General features: G+C 35.6%; 1 protein-coding gene across 2 annotated transcripts in view; it reads right to left on the minus strand.

The window, feature by feature from the left end:
* The window catches only part of LMBRD1 (LMBR1 domain containing 1), a 130,819-nt gene that overhangs the window by 79,474 nt on the left and 25,514 nt on the right, over window positions 1-25,831 (minus strand). For both annotated transcript variants that reach the window (XM_030928612.1, XM_030928613.1), the window contains exons 4-5: window positions 5,326-5,423; window positions 2,622-2,689 (exon numbers count right to left, since the gene is read on the minus strand). In XM_030928612.1, coding sequence (XP_030784472.1) covers window positions 2,622-2,689; window positions 5,326-5,423 — 166 coding nt within the window. The remainder of the gene's footprint in view (window positions 1-2,621; window positions 2,690-5,325; window positions 5,424-25,831) is intronic.

Raw genomic sequence — 25,831 nt, forward strand, 5'->3', positions numbered from 1 at the left:
GTCTCTTCCAACTTTACTAGTGATACTCTTTCACCTTCGATGCTGGGCTGGCCTGCCTTCAACAACTACTTTTTCAAACTCGTTTTCTGGTATGACAACGAATTTGGTTACAGCAACAGGGTGGTGGAACTCATGTTCCACCTGGCTTCCAAGGGGTAAGAGCCCCTGGATCACCAGCTTCAGCAAGAGCACAATAGGGAGAGAGAGGCCCTCAGCTGATGGGGAGTCCCTGCCGCACTCAGTCCCCCACCACATTGAGAATCTCCCCTGGTCACAGTTTCCGTGCCAGACCCCCTGAAGAAGGAAGAACCTAGGGAGTACCACTTTGTCATGTACTATCAATAAAATCCCCTGTACTCAACTCTCCAAACGAAAGAAAAAAGAAAATCCCTATGTTGAAGCCCTAACTCCCAATGTAATGGTATTTGGATACAGGTCCTTTAGCAAGGGAATTAGGGTTAAATGAAGTCAAAAGGGTGGGGCCCTAATTATCCCATGGCATCGGTGTCCTTATAAGAAGAGGAAGAGACACCAGAGAGTGCTCCTTCTCTCTCCCGCACCCTCTCACTCTCCCCCTTCCCTTCTCCCTCTGCAAGCACAAAGGAAAGGCCACGTGAAGACAGAGCAAGAAGGTGGCCTTCTATAAGCCAGGAAGAGAACTCTCACCAGAAACCAAACTTGCCAGCACCTTTAACGTAGACTTCTAGCTTCCAGAACCATGAGAAAATAAATGACTGTTATTTAAGCCACCCAGTCTATGATACTTTGTTATGGCAGCCAAAGCAGACGAAAACAATATACATGTTACTCATCTTTTTTATTTGTCAAGTCAGCTGACCAATTCCCATTCCTTCGAATCTCAACTCAAATATTACTTTCTCTTAGATCTCCTGATTCTTCAAGGCAGAGTAAGAGCCTGCTCCTCTACCATCAACATCTGGTATGTATCTCCTATCAGAGCACTTAAACATTGTAATTCAAGGTATGAATCTGCATGCCTCCACAACGTAAACCTAGAGGACAGAGACCATGGTCCTCTATCTTTAGCCCAAAGATCTAGCATAGTATCCAACACATAAGTGTTCCAAAAACATATGAGCTACATGAATCAGTTAAATCTAGATCACGGCTTTGCCATAAAATTATCTAGTTTTCTCTTAAAAGAAACTCTGAATATGCCACCTTCAAAAATATTTCAAGACCTTTTGTCAATCACTTAACCTAAATGCACACCTCATTCAAACATTTACATATGGTAATGAGAAGAACACTGTCCTAGATGGCTGAAACGCTAATAATCTTTAATTCACTACTCTTTTATTCTGACTGTTGCAAAGATTTGTAGTTTTATTGGTGATTCTCATTCATGTTCTAAAATAGGAGTTGGCAAACTACTGGTTGCCTGTGTTCATAAAGTTTTTCTAAAACACAGTCATGTTCTTTACGTATTGTCTGATTACTTCTGAGCTACAAGAGAGACACAGAGACCATACAGACAGTAAATCTAAAACACTATCTATGCTTTAAGAAAATTTTGCTGACTCCCACTCTAGATAATTCAGGTTTACATACAAGGGACATGTATGTTAACAAGGGAAATTAACATAAGTAGATTTAGCTTTCTTTAAAAAGCCAAAAAAATACTTTAGAAATATACTCGGTAGCTAAAATACATAGAAAAACCACTAAAAAAGGTGCTTACAAAAAGTACTCTTTTTCATGACACATCAAGGCAGGTAAAAAGAACTGAAAATATGACTTGACTATAAAACACACGCATCCTAAGAACGCCGGGAAATACAAAAAGTTACTCAACAATTTTATTCCTATTACAAGTTACATATAATAAGTAATTTTTTTAATTTATGGAAAGTTATGTATTGAAAATTGTGAGACTAAATTATAAACAGAAACTTCAAAAAATGTATTAACTCCTAATGTATTTCCTAACATAAAAAAAGAAAGACTAATGACCTATTTTTAACAAAGATAAATGTCTTCCATTAACAAGGATAAATTTTAGATGTACAAACAAATAAGCAAAATGTTATTGATATAAGTATAAAAACAAGAAGAATTAAGAAAGGAAATTCACTGACAAAGAGTTAAAGACTGATAGGGTCAAATCTGAAAAGATGCACAGACAAGGATTTTCATCAAAGTGTTATTTATAATAATGGGGAAACATTATAAATGTCTAAGCAGTTATTACTAGAAGTTCACTTAAATATATTTTTGTATCCTTAGAAGGAAATGCAATGTAGTCAAAATTGATGGATCTACACTTACTATCCTGAAGAGATGCCCGCAATATGTTAACAAGTAGATTACCAAGAATTATATAAAATATAATCACATTTGTGTAAAACTAAAACATGTAGGGTACATGCAAGAAGGGAGGTGCACTCTGCATGCATTCAAGCACATAAAAATGTCTGGATGAGACGACATAGACAAAACTGTTAAATCGTGGCTTTTGTTCCTTGGAGATACAGAGAGTGGATTGTTCTTTTTTTTTTACATTTTTTTTCTTTCCTAGATTTTTCTGAATGATCCTTTTATTATTTTTTTCAAATAATTCTATTTCCATTTCATGGTTAAAAAAAAAAACCAAGACTTACCCAACTAAAAGAAGCAGTGCACAAATCACAACAAATCCCAAAGTATACTTGAGTGCCGTTTTAATTTGCTAGATGCCAAGGAGAAAAAAGTATAACATTTAGAAAGCCCTTTAAAATATAAAATATTCTTGCAACAGTTTAACAGTACCTTCACATCAGATACACGCTTACAGTCAAAGGTTTCAACTAAGGTTGAAAACCTTAAAATTTAAAGAAAACGGATATACTACATCTTAAGTATCTTTGCAAAATATGAGATTTTTAAAATCTTTTCAATAGTTACGCCCTTATAAAAACCAAACCACCTAAAGTATAGTTGATTCTCCAGTAGGCATCTTTAGTAAAATTATCAGAATATGTAATACTCCCCCAGACAGCAATCAGAATCTACAATGCCCCATCCAATTCATCAAAATGGTTTATAACAATAATCAACACAATATACACGTTTTTGTTTGAGTATATACATGAGTATAAATATACTTGTATATATACTCATATATACATATAAGTATATATACACATATATATTTATGTATTTATATTTATACACATACATATTTATGTATTTATGTATATGTGTATATGTGTATATATACTTACATAAATATATATTTCATACATATATAACATAAGCCAGGCACTGATAAGAACGTCACATATGTTAACTCATTTAATTCTCATAACAACTCTAAGATAGGTTGTTCTCATCTTTACTTTAGACATAAGGAAGCTGAAGTCCAGAGAAGTTAATAATCTCTCCTAAGGCGCATAACTTGGGAATTTAAAAACTATTTAAAAACTGTTTTGCTTGGTGCCTATAATATACTCCAAAGACAAGAAAAGCAAATAAAGACAAAGCTGGACATTCTGAATATGAATTAAAAATAATCTCATTTTAAATCAGTCAGAAATAACATTTGTGCTCTCAGACTAATGAAGCATCTAAAAATGATCTTTTAAAATTTGAATGAATGTTTCACATAGTAAGCTCTTATTCACAAAGGGGGTAAGATATTCCTTAGGAAAAAAACTGAAGAAAAGATAAAGAAGATCCTGAGATCAACCAAAGGGTAGAAGAATGTGCACTCTGGAAGAAGTGAAAGAGACTGCATAAATCTCATGGAGATTTTATTAAATTTGCAACTAGCTACCTTACTTTACATACCTTGGTTTTTCCAAATATAGAGTAATATAGTATCTGCAAATAACAATTTTGACTCTCTTTATAAATATTTAAATGTCTAATTTTTTTTCTCTAACACTACGTTGATTATCACTCTAGGAGTCATTTGAAATACTGTTAATTTACTTGCTCCTAATCTTAATGCCAATGCTCTTGAGGTTTTAAGCATGATTAAGCATGATGCTAGCTTTTGACTGAATATATTTATTTCTAATTTAAATACAAATGTAAACAAGGTATAAAACAAAATCCTGTAAGTCAAAAAGATAAGACATTTAGTCTTATTGTACAACTGTTCCCCTAAATTACAAAGTGTTCGATTTTGACATATACCTTTTAATATACATTTTTTTCTTTGACCTATTAATTGCTATATACTAATAGATTTCCTGATTTTCAGTCATCCATGCAATTGAGAGATAGGCCCAACTCAGTTATATAATATTAATATATTTCTAAGATTCTCCTGTATTATATTTACTATTATTTTAATTAAGATGTTTATACCAATACTTAAGTGATAATGATCTGCAGTTCTGAACACGCATGTGTGCTGTATTTGTCAGGTTTTTAAAAAGTCAGTCCTTTTTTTTTTTGAGACAGAGTCTCACTCTTGTCGCCCAGGCTGGAGTGCAGTGGCGCAGTCTCGGCTCACTGCAACCTCCGCCTCCCGGGTTCAAGCAATTCTCCTGCCTCAGCCGCCAGAGTAGCTGGGATTACAGGCCCCCACCACCATGCCCAGCTAATTTTTGCACTTTTACTAGAGACAAGTTTTCGCCATGTTGGCCAGGCTGGTCTCTAACTCCTGACCTCAGGTGATCTGCCCGCCTTGGCCTCCCAAAGTGCTGGAATTACAGGCATGAGCCACAGCGCCCGTCTAAAAAGAAAGTCAGCCTTATCCTGGATTAGTAAGTACAACCTATAAGTGCTCTTTCTTTATGCTTTTGAACAGGGGCCAGCAAACTACATTCAGTGTGCCACATCTGATTCATCTTCTGTTTTATTGGATTATAAAATGTTCATTATCTCTGGATACTTTTAACACCATAATGGCAGACTTGAGTAGCTAAGACAGAGACCATATAGCCCACAAATCCTAAATTATTTACCTCCTGGCCTTCTACAGAAAAAACTTTGTATGCCTGATCTAGAATTGCTTTGTCTAAAATAATAGTCACAAGCCACATGTGGCTAGAAAGCACTTGAAATGTGGCTAGCTTGAACTGTTGTGTAAAATACAACCCAAATTTCAAAGACTTAGTGTGAAAAAAAGAAACTTAATATTTCATTACTAGTTTGTTTGACTATATTTGAAATAATATTTGGAATATATTATGTTAAATACAATGTATAATTAAAATTAATTTCAACTGTTTCCTTTTATTTTAATTTAACTAACATTGTATTTCTATTAGACAACACTGCTCTATAAAAAAATTCAGTCATGTCATTCTCTGAAAAAGCAGGAAATACTATTTTTCTTTCCTAAACTGAGGCCTCTAAAATAAAGATACTTACAGTACATTTACTAGTATCATCATCATCCTTTTCTTCATAATAGAAGTAGACAAAAGGGATCCAGAAGAACACACAGAACAATATAACAGAATATAAAGCTGTGGAAATAAATAATAAACCAAGTTTTACTAAATACATATGTACTTAATCATAGTTATCTGTCTATATGTGTATATATATTCACTTAACAAATTCACTCCCCTGATTCCCTCTACTCATAACTCTTTCTATATAGCATATGATGCCCAAATAGCCTTCTCTGTCCCATGAACCAAGAGATCAACAGTACTATCAGAATAACAATCTATAATTCAAGTTAACTTTGCAGCAATTTTTTTTTTTTTTTTTTTTTTTTGACACGGAGTTTTGCTCTGTCGCCAGGGCTGGAGTACAGTGGCACAATCTTGGCTCACTACAAGTTCTGCCTCCTGGGTTCACGCCATTCTCCTGCCTCAGCCTCCTAACTAGCTGGGACTACAGGCGTGCGCCACCACGCCTGGCTAAGTTTTTGTATTTTTAGTAGAGACGAGGTTTCACTGTGTTAGCCTGGATGGTCTCAATCTCCTGACCTCGTGATCCACCCACCTCAGCTTCCCAAAGTGCTGAGATTACAGGTGGCAATTTCTAACAATAGTAATAACTGGGTCCAGAACAATTGTGGCAGCTGACATATGAGCTCTTACTCTGTACTAACTACAATGCTGAGAACTTCCTATAAACCATCTCATTTAAATGAACTTTAACTTTTGTGTTCATTCCAACTTAAATTTGAGTACACTTGACACAACACTTGCTATTCCAGCAAGTTAAAGAAACAGCTATAAATAATATGGTCTTTTCGATATAAATAATTTTCTCATCTTAAGTTTAAAAAAATATGCAGTATTACACAACCAATCTTACACAAATCAAAACAGAGAAAAGGTAAAAAGAATAGTAGAACAGTAAAATTAGATTCTCTATTTACCCATTAATGGACACTGGGGTTGCCTCCAAATTTTGCAATTTGTGAATAACGCAGCTATGAACATGGAAGGACAAATAGCTCTTCATGATCCTGTTTTCAATTCTTATATTCAAAATTAGATTCAACGCTAACTGATAGGAATTACTATTTATCTGCTTTTTTAAAAAAAAAAGTTAGATATGAAATACTTTTAACCAGTAGTCAGTCAAAATATTTTTTTAAATTCAATATAGAGTTTAAGTTAAGCCAAAGATATAGTACCTTTAACAATAAAAACAGAATAAGGAACATTTGAGACTTTAAGCCTAAGAAACCTGTTCTTAAAATCTGTATTTTCACATTCATTTGTTTATATGTATTCATGAAAAATAATAGTACCAGTATAATTATAGAAAGCAATTACAGAATGATAATCATTGTACTCCTTTATAAAAGAAAGCAATTGTTACCATCTCAGACCTATAAGGATGGCTACTAACAAAAAACAATAATAATGACACGTGTTGTCAAGGGTGTGGAGAAACTGAAACCCTGTGTGCTCCTGGTAGGAATGTAAAATGGTACAGCAGCTGTGGAAAACAGTATGATGTATCCTAAAAAAATGAAAACTGGCATTACACATGATACAGCAATTCCACTTCCAGGTATATGCACAAAAGAGTTGAAAACAGAGTCTCAAAGAGTTATTTGTACACCCATGTTCATAACTGCATGGTTCACAGTAACTAAAACATGAAAGCCACGCAAGTGTCGATTGATGGATGGATAGTGAGGCAAAATGTGGTATACATAAAACAGAATATTACTCAGCATTAAAAAGGAAGGAAATGATATATGCTACAACACAGATGAACTTAGCATAACTAGGACATTATGCTAAGTGAAATAAGCCAGTCATAAAAAGACACATACTATATGACTCCAGTATGAGGTACTGAGAGTAGTCAAAATCAAAGAGACAGAAAGTAGGATGGTGGTTGTCAGAAGGAGAGGGGAAAGGCAAAATAGAGAGTTACCATTAAAAAGGTATAGTTTCAGTTTTACAAGATGGGAAGTGTTATGGAGATGGATGGCACCAATGGCTGCATATTATGCATATATTTAATACCACTGAATAGTATACTTGAAATGGTTAAGATGGTTAAACAAATATGGAAAAATGCATGTTAGTAATGTATAATAAAATCTAAATTACTTATTGTGTTGGAAGAAATGACTTTAGAGTTAAAGAATTTTCTTAACATTTGCTAGCCTTATCTCATTTATCTGGAGGACACTTATGAAACAGCCCTACTACATGCAATACAGATAAAAGAAACTCAAATCAAATAGGACCCTAAATAATCAACAGAGGGGCAGAGTTAATTTATACTTAGCAATTACAAAATGTCAACATACTGAATTTGGCACTATAGACATTTAATGAAATTTATGCAGGCTTTTAATATTATGAGCAACTGATAGTGACAATAAATCTTTTAGGGCAGTGAATATTGGTGTTTCTACTACAAACCAAAGAATAGTGAGTTTTAACATTTCTATTGCAAATCTAAGAGCCAACAGACATAAACATTTATCTACAAGGAACTTAAACAAATTTACAAAAAATAAACAACCCCATCAAAAAGTGGGCAAAGGATATGAACAGACTCTTCTCAAAAGAAGACGTTTATACAGCCCACAAACATATGAAAAAAAGCTCATTCTCACTGGTCAATAAGAAATGCAAATCAAAACCACAATGAGATACCATCTCAAGCCAATCAGAATGGTGATTAAGTCAGGAAACAACAGATGCTGGCGAGGCTATGGAGAAACAGGAATGCTTCTACACTGTTGGTGGGAGTATAAATTAGTTCAACCATTGTGGAAGACAGTGTGGCAATTCCTCAAGGATTGAGAACCAGAAAATACCATTTGACCCAGCAATCCCATTACTGGGTATATACCCAAAGGATCATATATCATTCTACTATAAAGACACATGCACACGTATGTTTATTGCAGCACTATTTACAATAACAAAGACTTGGAACCAACCCAAATGCCCATCAATGATAGACTGTGAGAAAGAAAGTGTGAGACTGAAAGAAAATGTGGCACATATACACCATGGAATACTATGCAGTCATAAAAAAAATAAGTTCATGTCCTTTGCAGGGACATGGATGAAGCTGGAAGCCATCATTCTCAGCAAACTAACACAGGAAACAGAAAACCTAACATCTCATGTTCTCACTCATAAGTGGGAGTTGAACAATGAAAACACATGGACACAGGGAGGGGAACATCACACACCAGGGCCGGTTGGGGGGTGGGGTCAAGGCACTAGGGAGAGCATTAGGACAAATACCTAATGCATGTGGGGCTTAAAACCTAGATGATGAGTTGATAAGTACAGCAAACCACCATGGCACATGTACACCTATGTAACAAATCTGCACATTCTGCACATGTATCCCAGAACTTAAAGTAAAAAAGCAAAAACAAACAAACAAAAAAACTGTAACAAGTATTCCAAAGTTTTAAAAACTTAAATACAAAATGCCATTTGTAAATCACCCTAAATACCATGCCAATATTGTGATTAAAATAATCAAATAAAATAATTTGTGTAAAATAGAAAAAAAAGAAACTGAATTAGCACAACAGACTTGAGTAGGCTGACAGCCTCACACCAAAAACTTTGATAAACTAATAGGTGGAGTAAGGTTTAGCTTCAGTCTGAGTATGCCACTTGTGTCTGTTACTTGGTGGGCTTGGCCTTTAGATAGCCAAACAGCCTAATGACTATTTTATAAGCATTCCTGGTGCTCCTAATCTTGTGTGATAAACAATCTTTTGAACACCTAAGTTACCATTATATTTAATTAGCATAGCAAAGTATAAGACAAATTCCTGTACCTCAATAAAAAGACAACCTTTTTTAAAAAATGGGCAGATTTCAATACTTCACTTTAGAAAATAAACACAATTTCTGGGCATGGTGACTCACACCTGTAATCTCAGCACTTTGGGAAGCCGAGGCAGGCGGATCACCTGAGTTCAGGAGTACCAGGGCAGCCTGGCCAATATGGTGAGATCTCGTCTCTACTAAAAATATAAAAAAATTAGCCAGGCATGGTGGCAAGCACCTGTAATCCCAGCTACTCAGGAGGCTGAGGCAAGAGAATCGCTTAAAACCAGGAGGCAGAAGTTGCAGTAAGCCAAGATTGTGCCACTGCACTGCAGCCTGGGCAACAGAGCAGGACTGCATCAAAAAGAACGAAAGGGGCCGGGCGCGGTGGCTCAAACCTGTAATCCCAGCACTTTGGGAGGCCGAGACGGGTGGATCGCGAGGTCAGGAGATCGAGACCAACCTAGCTAACACGGCGAAACCCCGTCTCTACTAAAAAATACAAAAAACTAGCCGGGCGAGTTGGCGGGCGCCTGTAGTCCCAGCTACTTGGGAGGCTGAGGCAGGAGAATGGCGTAAACCCGGGAGGCGGAGCTTGCAGTGAGCTGAGATCCGGCCACTGCACTCCAGCCTGGGCGACAGAGCGAGACTCCGTCTCAAAAACAAAAAAACAAAACAAAACAAAACAAAAGAACGAAAGGGAGGGAGGGAGGGAGGGAGGGGGAGAGAGGGGGGGAGAGAGAGAGAGAGAGGGAGGGAGAGAAAGGAAAGAAAGGAAAGAAAGGAAAGAAAAGAAAGAAAAGAAAGAAAAGAAAGAAAGGAAGGAAGGAGGGAAGGACGGACAAACGAAAGAAAGAAAGAAAGAGAAAATATATACAATGGCCAATAAGCACATTTTAAAAGATGCTCATCACCGTAAGTCATCAGGAAAATGCAAAGTAAATCTAAATGGCTAAAATTAAACTGGCAATACCAAGTGTCAACAAGAATGCAGAACAACTAACACTATCATACTTTACTTGTAGGAGTGAGGTACAACACTGTAAAAAACTGTTTAGTAGTTTCTTACCAAGTTAAACATACACCTATCACATGACCCAACAATTTTCTTCCTCTAGCAATAAAGTACAACAACTTATGTTAAAGGACTTCTGCCCGGAGAAGCTTGGTTGATTCGCAGAGTCCAGGGCATTTATTGGAGACTTGCAAAACAAGCGTATTTGCCTAAATGACCAGCTTTGATTACCAAAGCTACAGACTCCAAAAAGGAAAGCAAGAATTCACCAAAAATCATGTTTTTGAACAATCTAAACTAGCCGGTAGTGCATGGTTCCATATACAGCTTTACAAAACCACCCTTCAATTAGTAACACAGAGAACACACCAAGGGCTAAGTTTCTGGTAGTCAAAGGTAAGCCACACAAGCAGGACTTCCCTGAAAACATACAAGCATTCAGCAATATTAGGTCTACTGCATTAACTCTTTCACAAGAATGATGTTTGGAGAAACATCATATGCAGTGATCAAAAACTGGAAATGATCCAAATGATCATCAACAAGTGGATGGATAAGCAAACTGAGTGATATATTCACATAAAAGATGATCACACAGCAATAAAAAAGAAACATGAGATACAGATGAATCTCATAGACCTTGTGCTGAATAAAACAAGCCCATACACAAGAGTACCTTTCTATCATTGAACATAAGGAAGTTCTAGAATTGACAAAACTAATCTGAGAAGTTAAAAAAAAATGGGGCAGCTATTGACTTAAGAGATGTATGGCAACCAAAATTCTCATGTTGCTGGTAAGAGTGCCCACAAAAGATTTTAGTAATCAACATCTGGGGAAATGAAGTGGAGAACAGACACAATTCTCAACAGACTATAATATCCCTCTAGTAGTCAATGATTCAAAATAGGTTTAAAACTGCTCTAAATATTTGTTTCCCTGATACAACCTTCTATGCTATCTTCTAATAATCTGACTGTTCTTTCTCAGTTTCCTTTATAAAGATTTCTTCTTTTAGTCCATAAATGTTGAACTGTAAAGAGAGAATTAAATTAACATTTATTTTATAACATTTATCATATGATCAGTTCTAATGTCAAGTTGAGTTTATATATCTGTAAATGGGGGGAAAAATATTGCTGCCTCCACTACCATGAAACAGGAAAAACTGTTTTTTTAAAAGATCTACATCAAACTCATAGCCATTTTCAAAGGTAAATTATTCTTGACTCTTAACAGTTATGACACTCTCATATCCTAACATCTCTCTAAAATAGGCTTTTACTTGTAAATGTTTTTGTTAAAAGACTGCTACTAGCAAATAAAAGATAAACAGATTTTTGGTTTAGTAGACCCACTAACATCAAAGAACACATTAAGAAAAACATTTTAAGCCTCATGTCCATAGAAATTGAGCAAAATTAAACTCATGAAACAAGTTGGTTTTTTAAAACCACTTATCAAGAACTAGCAAAAACAAGTGAATAGAAAGCCACTTAAAGGTCATGGACAAAAACTGTACCAAAGAATACACAGTAATTCCTAAGATTTTTAAACATATACGAAGCAACAATCTACCTTTTAAAAGCCACATATCATTAAATTATAGCTCACATGAAAATTAACTTGGATACCTTAGACTTTTAAATTGTTAAATTTTTTTTAAAAAGTATCCTTCCTAACTACCAATGAAAATAGCTAACATTTACATCAGAACACAATGACAAAGAAAAACTTAGCCAATATTGTGACAGAATAATTAGTCATTACAAAGCTTTTTATTTTAGAGGTCAAAGCATAAAGATATTCTGGGAACTCTAAAAGCCTTCTAAAATTATCTATTTATCCAGCTGAAAAACTCGTGAGTCAAGACTGATAGTTGCATATCTACACCCATTTCCTTTCAGCTGGCATTACCTTTTTTGACCTTACCCCTTCCTGCTGCAGCCTATTTGAAACTGATACATGATGGCTTAAACTCTAGCACCATTTTAAAATCTGTGGTGACCCTAAGATGGAAATCATGTCCTAAGGATGGAAAGCAGAGAAGGAATGAACTTAGTACTCTCATGATGTTATGGCACTGCCATACCAGCCCTGGAGACCCTATCTCTATACTTACTTTAAGTAAGACTGAAATACTATATGGCTATTTAATCCAGGTACTTCTGAACTGCTAATAGCAGCCACATGAAATTCCTGAAACAGAATTTGGTACTAGAAATGGGCAAACTCAAATATTTATTCCCGAGCTATTCCAAGCCCTTCGTCATCTTGTCTGTGAAGGGTAAGTATAACAGATCTCAACTAACTTTTGCCGCTGAACATGGTAATATCATGAGGTGCCACAGAATCCCATGCATTCAAGATATACTTCTCCTTGCATTAACTGTGTAGCTGCAACCCTATTTCCCCTAATAGGGTCAATCACTCCATCTGATATGGTAAATATTCACTGGAATAAGAAGATCAAAGTGGCCTGGTAGAAATCATACCTTCTAATTCAAGGGAACCGTTATTTCATCCTATGGTGGAAGCACTCCCAGATACCTAGTAAGAATTATAAACCAGTATGCAAGGTAAGAAGCAAAAGTTTTGTGAGTAACAAACCACTGAAAATTACTAATAAATGAACTACTCAATATTGAATTAGGAATAATAGTGTAAACTTCTATGCTCACTTCTATTTCTTAGTTACCAGTAACAAGTATGCATTTTATGGGAGAAAGAGAAACATAAGTGCTCACTCGTCCCCAGCATTCTCTAAAATGTAGACAGATCTTTCAACTCATCTTACAAGGCTAGCAGTCTTAATACTCACATCTGACAAGAATAATAAGACAAAGAAAAAATTACAAACCAGTCTTACCTGCAAATTGATTTTTTAAAAGGATCCCAATTAAGAGAGCAGCAAATCAAATCCAACAATACATTTAAAAACAAACCAAAGAAAACCACAAAGATGGCCAACTGGGTTTATGCTAGGAATGCAAAGTTAGTTTAAGTATAATCTAGCCACATAGTATATAATATACCACTTGAAAGAATAAACCAAAACAAAATAAAAAAAGCTTTATATGATGATCTTATAGATACTTCTCTATCTTAATAGATACAGAAAAGGTCCCTTTAAAATGCATTCATTTAACAAATACCTACTATGTTCCAGCCATCATTCTATGGCGATGTATACAGCTAACTCAAAACAGAGAAGCCTCTCATGAGACTTAATTCTAGTGAGGAAAAGATACAATATTTAAAATCATAGTATGTACTAGTCAAATTATCTTTTAAAAATTTCTTAAATAAATAACACAAACAACCCAACTGAAAGTTACTTTAAGCAGAAAACTGAAGAAGCCAACTTTTTTAAAAACATACAATTTCATTCACAGATAAGTGAAACACAGACGAGTGAACTCTCATTTCACACTCACCAGACAAGCAAAAACTAAACATATATGACAATATCAAAGTTTAGAATATAGAGCAACTAGAAGACTTATGTTCTAATGAGAATTACATTAGTAAAAACACTTAGCAAAATAGCTTGTCATTATCTACAATGCTGAAGATGCATATAACTTATGATCCAGCCATTTGACTGCTATGTATGTACTCTGCACATATACAACAGAAAATATGTACAATAATGTTCACTGCACAATTTTAACAGCAAAAAACTAAATGTCCACACTGATTAATATGCAACATAGTCATACACAATGAAATTATACTTTCTTCAATAATGTGTATAAATGTCTGGAACATGAAGATGAATGAAAGCTAGCAAGCCATTTCACATAAAGTTCAGAAATGTAAAACTAAGTAAGAATACAACATGGTAAAACTGAAAGACAAAGCAAGGGATTAACACAAACTAAATTTAGAGTATTTCTAAGGGGGAAACAGAAGAAATGGCATCAGGAAAAACACAGGAGACTTCAAAATGACTACCTCAAACTTCACACTTTCTATGATCAATAAATAGTCTGCTAAGAATAAAAGTATATGTCAAGTAAACATCAAAGATGTTGATATTTGCAAGACTGCTGTGGTAGGCAGCTTCTAAAATGGCTCCTGATAACTCCGCTTCTGTATTCATGACCTGTGTAATCTCAGCTTGGGTGTGGGCTGGCACTAGTGACTCACTGCTAAGGAACAGAATATGAACAAAAATATTGGGATGTCACTTCTGAGATTAGGTGACAAAAAGACTGGCTTCCATCTTACTGCTCTATCCTTCTCTCACTCTGAGACCCCCTGGCTGCCATGTTGTGAGCTGCCCTATAGAGAAGTCCACGTGACAAAGAACTGATGTTACAGGCCAACAGAGAGAGAAATCCTGAGGCCTGTCTATACCCATGTGAGAGAGCTTACATGTCAACTCTCCCCGCTGTGGAGTCTTGGGATGACTGCAGTCTCACCAGACACCTTCCTTCTACCTGACCGAGCACACCCAACTAAGGTGCATCTGGATTCCTCACCCAAAGAAACTGTGAAATAAAGTTTGCTGTTTTAAACTGCTAAATGTTGAGGTAATTTGTTACATGACAGTAGATAACTAGTACAACTGCTGACAGTATAGCAAAGTGAGTCGGACATCTGCTGTATAAGTACTAAGAATATACAACTTGAGAATAAAAATCATTTACAGGGTTGAACTTAGACTTCATATTCTGAAGAACAGTCGTTCTCCCCATGGATATTTTTGGTTATTTCCTCCTCTCAATGGTATTTATTCCAAGGCCATCTTTTTTTCACAACAACAAAAAATTGTTAAATAAAATGGTCAGACAAAAGGCTAAATAATTCATGCTATAATTCACAATTGTATAGCAACAAAGAATCACATTCCAATGTATAAGCCTTAGTCCTTCATAACTTTTTTTTTTTTTTTTTTTTTTTGAGACAGAGTCTCGCTCTGTAGCCCAGGCTGGAGTGAGTGGCGCGATCTCGGCTCACTCCAAGCTCCGCCTCCCGGGTTTACGCCATTCTCCTGCCTCAGCCTCCTGAGTAGCTGGGACTACAGGCGCCCGCCACCGCGCCCGGCTAATTTTTTGTATTTTTAGTAGAGACAGGGTTTCACCGTGGTCTCGATCTCCTGACCTTGTGATCCGCCCGCCTCGGCCTCCCAAAGTGCTGGGATTACAGGCGTGAGCCACCGCGCCCGGCCTTCATAACTTTTTAACCTCATTTTTTTCATCTATGAATTAGGGGTAAGATTACAACTCTAGAAAAATAATAAAAATGCAAATCCTCTAAGATTTTAAGCCATATTAATAGCAACTATCCTTTACTGACTCTCCATAATATACACAGAACTGTTATTATAACCTTCACTTACATTAGCTGATTCGATACTTTTCCCAACAATTTTGATGCAGTCTTCTGCATCTGGCTTCCTTCACTAAGCACAGGGATTGGGATTTTTCCTCTGTTAACAGATAATAAATATTTTCACCTTTGCAGCTTATACATCTCTGTTGCAACTACTCATCTGTGCTGCTGTAGCAAAGCAGCCATAGACAACACATAAACAAATACACAGACAGGTTTATAGAAGCCATGCCATAATTTGCTGACTTGTAACTTAGGTTGCTGAATATATTAATATAGTCCATTGTATGGGCATACTGCATTTTATTTAAACATTCACCAGTTGGACATTTGAATACTTTCCAGTTTGGGACTACTATAAAAATTGCTACTATGAACATCTTTGCCTAGACATTGCATTCATTCCTGTTGGGTAAATTCCTAGGAGTGAAACTGCTGGACCATATAGGAAATTCAGTTCAAACTGGCAGTGTTTCTGCTGGGGTGGCTGATTAGGTTCTTCTTGGTTCTTATCTTCACTAATCTACATTAGATGTTACAAATGGCTGGGTGTGGAGGCTCATGCCTGTAATCACAGCCCTTTATGTGGCTGAGACAAGAAGATAACTTCAAGCCAGTAGTTCGAGACCAGCCTGGACAACACAGTAGAGACCCTGTCTCTACCAAAAAAAAAAAAAAAAAAAAAGGAAGTTACAAACTGTTTTTCCAAAACAACCACACGATATTACGTTCCCAATAGCAGCATTCAAAAATTCTAGTTTCTCTATGTTCATGGCAGCACTCAGGTATTGTCTGTGTTTCTTATTACAGCCTGTTACAGACTGAATGTTGGTGTCCCTGTAAAATCCGTATGTTGAAACCCTAACCCAATGTGATAGTATTTGAAGGTGGGGTCTTTGGAAGGTAATTAGGATTAAATGAAGGCACAAGGTGGGATCCTATCATGGGACTGGTGTCCTTAGAAGAAGAGGAAGAGAGACTAGAGTTCATTCTCTGTCTCTGCCATGTAAGGACACAGCAAGAAGGTAGCCATCCACAAGCCAGAAAAAGGGTCTCCACCAGGGACTGAAATCGTTGACACCTTCATCTTGGACTTCCTAGCCTCCAGAATTGTGAGAAATGTTTATTGATTAGGTCATTCAGTATGTGGTATTTTGCTAGAGAAGCCCAAACTGACTGTAAGACAGATTTTGGTACTGGGAAGTAGGCTGCTGTCCTAACACATACCTAAAAATATGGAGGTCACTTTGGACCATGCCACTGGACAATTTTTTTAAAAGTAATGTTATAAAATAGCGAAGAACTTGGGAACTGTATTCTAGTGTTTTGTGGAAGGCAGTTTGCCAGTGATGACACTGAATATTTAGCTAAGGAGATTCCTAAGCAAAGTGTTGAAGAAGTGGTCTGATTCCTCTTGACTGCTTAGAGTAAAATGAAAAAAAAAAAGGAATTGTTAAGCAAAATGAGCCAGAACTTGAAGATCTGGAAAATTCTCAGCCTATCCACATTGCAAAAAAAAAATGGAAAAGCTTGTTTTGAAGAGAACACTAAGGGTGTATTTGATAAGCAGATTAGTGAAGATATGAACCAAGAAGAACCTAATCAGCCATCCCAGCAGAAACACTGCCAGTTTGAACTGAAGGGGAAGAAGATGGGATGAAACGAAGGAAGGCTGATAGGCTTCTTGGATCCTACAGGACCAGATCACAAAGTTGTTTGGCTATAAAAATGTACTACTCTACAAGGCAAAAAAAGAAATGTTCCCAAAGGTGATTAAGAGATCAAGGCCGCATCCTCATTTCAAAGGGGGTGTGAGGGGATTGTCTAGGTTTCAACATGCCAGAGAATAGCTGCCTTGAAGCCTTGTGGGTACAACTCCTACCCAGCAGAGCCTTGAGGTTTAACCCTGCCCGGCAGAATGGTAGAGGCAGGGCCATCACCACAGTGAGTCCTGAAGGCATAGCGTCAAACCAAAGAGGACTGTTCTTGAGCTATCTTAAAATTCTAATAGTATCTGCATTGCTAGGTTTTTTACTTTATGAAACCCTTTTTTCCTTCTGAATTTTCCCTTAGAATATCTATCCTATACCTGTACTGCCATTATATTTTAAAAGCAAATAACTTATCTGGTTTTAGAGGTTCACAGTCAGAGAAGAATTATGACTCAGGATAAATTTTATTTGTGATCACACACATACCTGATTTAGAAAATATTTAGACGAGACTTTGTACTTTAGAGTTGATGCTGCAACAACTTAAGGCTCTTGGGGCTGTTAGGATGGAATAAAAGTATTTTGCATAGGAAGGACATGAATTCTGGGCTTCCAAGAGTGGAATGTTATGCAGTAAGTTTGTCCTCCCTAAATTCATATGTTGAAGCCCTAACCCCAATGTGATAGTACTTGGAGATAGGGCCTTTGGAGGTAATTTAGATTCAGATGAAGGCATAATCTTGGGGCCCCTACGCTGGCATTAGTGTCCTTGTAAGAAGAGAAAGAGACCAGAGTACATGCGCTTGATCGTCACCTCACACTCTCTCTCTACGCCATGTGAGGACACTGTGAGGAGGTAGCTAGCTAGCTATAAACATGAAGAAGGCCTTCATTACAAACCAAATCTGCCAGCTCCAGAACTATGATAAATACATATTCATTAAGACTCCCAGTCTATATTTTGTTACAGCAGCCTTAACTAATAAGACAGCATTCTAGTTGATATGCTAGTATATCTCATTGAAAACATAAATTTACATTTCCCTAATCATTAATGATGTTGAAGATCTTTCTATGGGTTTGTAAGCCATTCATAAATCTTCCCTGGTGAAATGCCTATTCAAATATTTTGCTTATTTTTTAATTGAATGGTTTTATTAATGATTGGTAAGATACATTCTGAATATAAGCCCTTTACGATTTATACATGATTTACAAATACGTTTGGTTTGTCTGTGGCTTATACTTATTTTTGTTTTAATTGTGTCTTTTGAAAGACAAAGATTTAATATTGATGAAGTACAACTTATTAAGGTTTCTCCTATGAATCACGCTTTTGGGGCCATAACTAAGAACTCTTTTTCTAACTTAAGGTCACCAAGATTATATCCCTTAATTTCTTTTCTTTTTTTTTTTTTAATTTGAGACGGAGTCTTGCTCTGTAACCCAGGCTGTAGTGCAATGGCATGATCTTGGCTTACTGCAACCTCCGCCTCCTGAGTTCAAGAGATTCTCCTGCCTCAGCCTCCCTAAGTAGCTGGGATTACAGGAGCCTGCCACCATGCCCAATAAATTTTTGTATTTTTAGTAGAGACAGGGTTTCACCATGTTGGCCAGGCTGGTCTTGAACTCCTGACCTCAAGTGATCTGCCAGCCTCAGCCTCCCCAAGTGCTGGGATTACAGGTGTGAGCCACTATGCCCAGCCTCCCTTAATTTCTTCTAAAAGTATTATACTTTTACAGCTTAGGTCTATGATTGAATTTTGAGTAGGTATAAGGTAAGGGACAAAAAAAATCATTTTTTGCATATAATAGTCCAAATTTCCCAGCAAAAATTTTTTAACTGAATGGAATTAAACTGAATTGGCACAGCTGTTGAAAATCAACTATGAATATAAAGGTTTATTTTAGGACTCTGAATTTTATTTCATTGCTCTATATGCCTGACCAACTGCAATACGATAGAGTCTTGTTTATTGAATTTTATATTACATTTTGAGATCTGAGGATGTAATTCTCTAATGTCATTTTTCTTTTCCAAAATGTTTTTTTGGCTACTGTAGATCCTGTTGACTTCCACATAAATTTTAGGATTGGCTTGTCAGTTTTTCAAAAATATTTTTAAAAGTCTGTGTGATTTTAATAGAGACTGCATTCAACTTATAGGTCAGTTTGAGAGAAAACTGATATAATTGCATCTTTACAGCATTGTGTTTTCAACCCCATGGAATTATTTAAATCTTCTTTAATTTCTATCAGCAATTTTTCTGTGGTTTTCAGTGCAGAAATCTTATACTTTTTTGTTAAATGTGAAGTACTTTTTTCACCCTTTTTGATGCCTTCTGATTAGAATTGCTTTTTCACTTTATCTGAATTGTCTGTTTCTAGTTTTCATATCAATCTTATACTTGTGATCCTGCTAACCTTACTTACTGGTTGTATTTGTCCATATATAGGTTCCCTAAAATTTTCTACCTATAGAATCTTATATCACCTGTGAAAGTAAGACAGTAATAATTCTTCTTTTCCAGTTTGGATGTATTTACTTAAGTAAATATTTAAATAACTAAATAATAAAAATTAATATTTAAGTAAATTTATTCATTTAATTATGTATATTTATTTATTTATTTAGACTTATCACACTGGCTAGAATCATCAGTACAATGTTAAATAGCAGTGTTGAGAGCAGACATAGGTATCTTGCTCCTAATCTCAGAAGAAAAGTATTCAATCTTTCACCCCTGAGTATAATGTAGCTGTAGGTTTTTCATAGATGTCCTTTGTCAGCTCGGGAAGTTCCCCTCTGTAACTACTTTGCTGATAATTTTTAATCAATGATAGATACTGGAATTTTTTTTGCATCTATTGAGATGATCACTCATTTCTGTACTATGTATGTTAACATGTATGTTAAGTAAATTAATTTCTGGATAGTAAAGCAACCTTACTTTTCTGGGATGAATTCACTTTTGTCATAGTACATAATTCTTTTTATGTGACTCTGGATTCAGTTTCCTAAAATTTTAAGAATTCTGTGTCTACATTCATGAGGTATATTAGTCCATAGTTTCCCTTTCTTGTGATGTCTTTACATGATTTTGGTATGAAGGAAATAATGCCCTCAAGTGAGTTGGGAAGTGTTCTTTCATCCTCTATTTCCTAAAAAGGTTGATAAAGGATTGGTATAATTTCTACTTATGATACACAAATAGAAATTGGTATAATTTCTTATTTAAATATATAATATGTGAAATTCTTCACATATTCCTTATGTGAAGCGCTACTTCTTAAATCAGTTATGGTAATTGATTCAATTGGAAAATTGTCTAGGAATTTATCCACTTCATCTAATTTGTTGGTACAAAGTTACTCAATATTCCTCTGTAACCCCTTTAATTTCTGCAAAGTTGATAATGCCACTTCTTTCATTCCTTGTTTTGATAATTTATATCTTTTGTCTCTTTCTCTCCCCCTTCCCTGATGCTCTAAGTCTAGCTAAAGATTTGCTGATTTTTATTTTTTTTCAAAGAGCCTAGTTTGGTTTGAATTTTCTTTATTGTTTTTCTGTTTTCTACTTCATTGGTGTCTGCTCTGACCTTTATTTTTCTTCTGCTTATTTAAAGTTCAGTTTGCTCTTCTTCTTCTGTTTTCCTAAGGTAGAAGTTTAGGCAGTTGACAATTCTTCTTTAACAGAGGGGTTTAAAGCTGCAAATTATCCTCTGAGCTCTGCTTAAGCTATATCCCATAAATTTCAATATGTTACATTTTTATTTTCATTTTGTTCAAAACATTCTCCAATCTGCCTTGTGATTTCATCTTGATCCATGGGTTATTTAGAAGTATGTGGTTTAAATGCCAAATACTTGTGGATTGCCAAGATTTTTTTCCATTGTTGGTTTCTAATTTAATTATATTATGATTGGAAAATGCACTTTGTATGATTTTTAATCCTTGTAAATTTACTGATAATTATTTTATAACCTATTAGATAGTCTATACCGAAGAATGTTCCCCGTGTGCTTTAAGTCAATTGTGTTCTGCATCCATTGGGATACAATTTTCTGTATTTGCAAGTTTATCAATATTGTTGTTTACATCTTCTTAGCCTTCACTGATTTGCTAATTGTTCTATCAAAAAACAATTATTTCCTAACCAACAAAGAGTTGGTTACTCAAATTTCCAACTAATATTGTTGAATTATCTATTTCGCTTATCAATTCTGCCCATTTTGAATTTGTGTATTTTAAAGCTCTGTTAATAGGTGCATATATAATTTTTCTGTCATTTTAATGATTAACCATTTTATCATTATGAAATGTCCCTGTTTGTCTTAAAAGTCTATTTTATTTGATATTAATATAGTCATTTCAGCTGTCAGAGTTACTATTTGCATGGTATCTTTTTCTACCCTTTTCTTTAACCGTTTACTATTTGTCCCTGAATCTAAGGTGTTTCTCTTATAGACAACACATTGACGAATATTCATTTGTTGATCCACTATGACAATCTCATTTGATTGGGGGTAGACTATTTACATATAATATAACAATTATTGATATGGCTGTAATTACATTTGCCATTTTATCCTTTATTATGTCTTTTTTGTTGTTCCAGGCTTCTCCTTTACTACCTTATTTTGTATTAAAAGTTATTTTCTACATTACCAATTCCTGACTTACTTTATAGATATTTATAGATATATAAAATAAGTATATTTTTGAGTCATTTTCTTAGTGATTGCTATGGGGGTTACACTACATACCCTAATTTATCACAACTTACCTTCAATTAGTATTCACACAATACAGGCAAAATATATTTTTTTAAAAAACTTGCTCCAAAATAGCTCTAATACTTCTTTATCTTTGTGCCATTCTCATCATATATTTTATGTCTATATATTATAAACCCTAAACCCAGCATTTACTATGCTATAATTATTACTTTATACAATCTTAAATCTTTTACAAAGGTAAGAAAAGGAGAAAAAATATAGTGCCTTTATATTAAACATTAACCATTATAATTTCTGATTTCTTTCTTCCTATGCATTTGGTTTACTGCCTAGTATCATTTCCTTTCATCCTTAAAGACTTACTTTAGCATTCTTGTAAGAAAGGGTTTCTTGTAATGAATTTTCTCAGGTTTTATCTTGGAATGTCCTATTCCACCTTCATTTTTAGAGGATTTTAGAGGACACAGAAATCTTTATTTTTTTTCTCTTTTCATTTTAGTGCCCTCTGGAATCCACTACTTCACATTAGAAGTTAGTCACTAATCATAAAGATGCTGTCATGTAACTTTTTGGCTACTTTTAAATTTTACTCTTTGTCTTTGGCTTTTAATAATTTAACAATGATTTGTCCAGGTCTGTATCTCTGCTTTTTCCTACTTGGGCTTCACTGAGCTTCTTAGATGGATAGATTGCTTTTTGGCCATGATTTCTTCAAACTTTTTTTCTCGCCCTCTTCTTTCTCTTTTCATCCTGAGATTCCCATCACACATACACAGGTAAACTTGATGCTGACCCACAGATCTCTGTGGCTTTATTGATTTCTCTTTAATCTTCTTTCCTCTCTGATCTTCAGATTAGATCATCTACCTTTGAAATTCACTGATTCTTTCTTCTGTCATGTCAAACCTCTGGTAAGACCCTCTAGTAAATTTTTCACATCAGTTACTATATTCTTCAATCTCAGAATTTTCATTTTGTTGTTTTTAAAATCATTTCTATCTCCTTTTTGAACATCTCTATTTGTCACACTTTCTTTTCATTCTTAGTTTACTTTGCTGCTTTGAACTGATTTACAATAGCTGCTTTGAAGTCTTTGCTAAATGTAACGTCTAGAAATACTGTTTCCACTATATGCTGTTTTCCTTAGCATTGTTCATGTTTTCCTATTTCTTTGCATATTTTATAATTTTATTGAAACTGGATATGTTAGACAATATGTTGTAGCAACTCTGTATTGTGCTTTTTGCTCCTGAGGGTTGCCTCTTTAATTTCTTCGTTCACTTATTTGGCAGGGTTAAGTCTGTAAAATCTGTTTTCCACAGAGCGTGTAACTGATGATGTCTCTATTTTTTTTTTTTAACTATGTTTTTAGGTTTTTTTTTTTTAATTGTTATCCCAGCTCAAAAAAAATATTTATTTAAATTACTGTTTTTAAGCCTGGCTTCCTAGGGATTGTTCCTGTGTCTATATAGCTTAATAATCAGACAATAACCAGAAAGAAACTTTGCTCAAACTCAAGCCAGTGAGGCTTTCAGCCCTTGCCAATGAACCTGCATATTGGTAGAAGAGTGTATTAAAAGTTCAGCCCAATTGTCTCTGGCTTTTCCTTTCCGGTCTCCTACACACATGTGTAGAGCCTCTAAGGCAGCCAGGAGTACATGACGAGGTTGGACCCTCTCCAGTCTCCAATACACATGTATGCAGCTTCAGTCAGACATACGCTTGTCCCAATTATGACCACAATCCCATGCTAGTAGAATCCTGGATCCTCTCCACTCACCTGATTCCAAGATTGTCACTTCCATAAACAACAGCACTAGAAGTGAGCACCACCCAACTGAGTGAGTCCCCTTCTGAGAGAGCAGTACAGCTGTAGGTCCTCCCTGGACCCACCCTGCCCTGGCAGATCTTCTGCAATAACCAAGCTGGAAGTTGGGGGTAGGGAAACATAACAGCCCTAGGCTGAAATATAAGAAACTACCACTGTCTCTTAGCAGTTTTTAAACATAAACACTTCTCAGACTGTTGTATGTTTTTCATTGATTGCTAAAGTACCAAAGTTGTTGTTTTCTGTTCAGTTTTGTCCAACTTCGTATTTGTTTTCTGGTGAGAGAATCTGCCAATTTTCATACTTGGCCATGGCTGAAATCCCACCCCACTCACTCAATCTTAACAACACGGAAGTACACATTATTCTCTCTCATTAACAAAGTAAGAAATTCAAGTGAGTTTCCCTAAATTACACAGAAAATAAAAAATTTATTAATTTCACAAATATTTGAGCACCTACTAGGTGCCAATATCTGTTCCTTGTGTTTAAATTATATCAAGGACCAAAAGAGATAAAGATTCCTGCCTTAGCACAGTATAAATTCTAGCAAGGGCATACAAACAATAAACATAACTAAATTATGTAATGCATCAGAATGTGATTAAAGGCTGTAAAGAAAAAAATTAGACTAGGATAAAACGAGCCAGAGATGGAAGGTAGGCCACATTCACAGGTAACATATAACCAAAGATTTAAAGGCGACAGGAGTTAATTTTAGTCAAGTAAATAACTAGAAGAAAAGCATTCTAGGCAAAGGGAACATAAAGCAAAGGGTATAATGTAGGAGTGAAACTGAAATGTTCAAGGAACATTAATAACAACATTAATATAACAGTGATGGAGAGATGTACTAGATATCTATTACCATGTAACAGGCTACTCAAAACTTAGTGGTTTAAAACTATATTTATTATCACAGATTCTGTGAGTCAAGAATATGAGCACAGTTTAGCTGGGTCGCCAAGCTCAGAATTTCTCCCAACGCTGCAATCAAGATGTTAGCCAATGCAGCAGTTATCCCAAGGCTTGACTGGGGAAGAACCTGCTTCCAGGTTCACTCACTGAGTTTTCGGCAGGATTCAGTTCCTCACTAGCTGTTGGCTGGAGGCTGCTATCAGTTCCTTGCTATGTGGGCCTCTCCATAAGGCAGTACACAAAGTGGCGGCTTGCTTAATATGAGCAGGCCAGAGAAAAAGGGAAAAGGAGTACAAGCAAGACAAAGTCACTGTCTTCTACCTAATCTCAGAAGTGACATCCTATCAGCATCATTTTAGCCACATTCTCTTTGGCAGATGCAAATTTCTAGGTCCAGCACACATTCAAAAGGAGGGAATTATATAAGGGCATGAATATTAGGAGGTGGACAGCATTGTGGGCCATCATCAGAGTTTGCCTAGCACAGCAAAATAGTAGATGAGGACAAAGAAGTTTGTGGGGTGGAGAAGAATGTCAGATCACATAAGGTTCTGCAGGCTTCAGTAATGACTTTGTCATTTCCTGTGAATTACATGGGAAGCTACTTCGGGGTTTTGAGCAGATAAGGAACAGAAGTGTCATAGTTTTAAAGAATCACTCTGACTGCTATATTATGAATAAAACAAAGGTAGAAAAGACAGGCTTCTGTGATAACCCCAAAACAGACAATGGTGTCTTAGGATTATAGCCAGAAAAAAAAAGGTAGTGAGAAGTGGTCAGATTCTATATAAATTTTGAAAATCAGGCACAAGGGAATTTCCTGCCATATTTGACACAAAATGTGAAAAAGTAAAGATTCAAGGATGACTCCAAGGTTTTCAGCCTGAGAAACTCTATCCTTCTTGTTGCTATCCACTACAAGAAAAAAAAAAAAAAAAAAAAAAAAAAAAAACTACTGTATGACAGATTAAAGGTCAGTTGCTTTAGAAATGTTCAATTTGAGATGTCTTTGATTTTTTGGTAGAGAGTTCTGTAACAGTTGGACATAGTATTGTGAAGTTCCAGAGAGGTCTGCACAAAGATTCAAAACT

The sequence above is a fragment of the Rhinopithecus roxellana genome, chromosome 4, assembly GCF_007565055.1.
Source record: "Rhinopithecus roxellana isolate Shanxi Qingling chromosome 4, ASM756505v1, whole genome shotgun sequence".
Lineage (NCBI taxonomy): Eukaryota > Metazoa > Chordata > Mammalia > Primates > Cercopithecidae > Rhinopithecus > Rhinopithecus roxellana.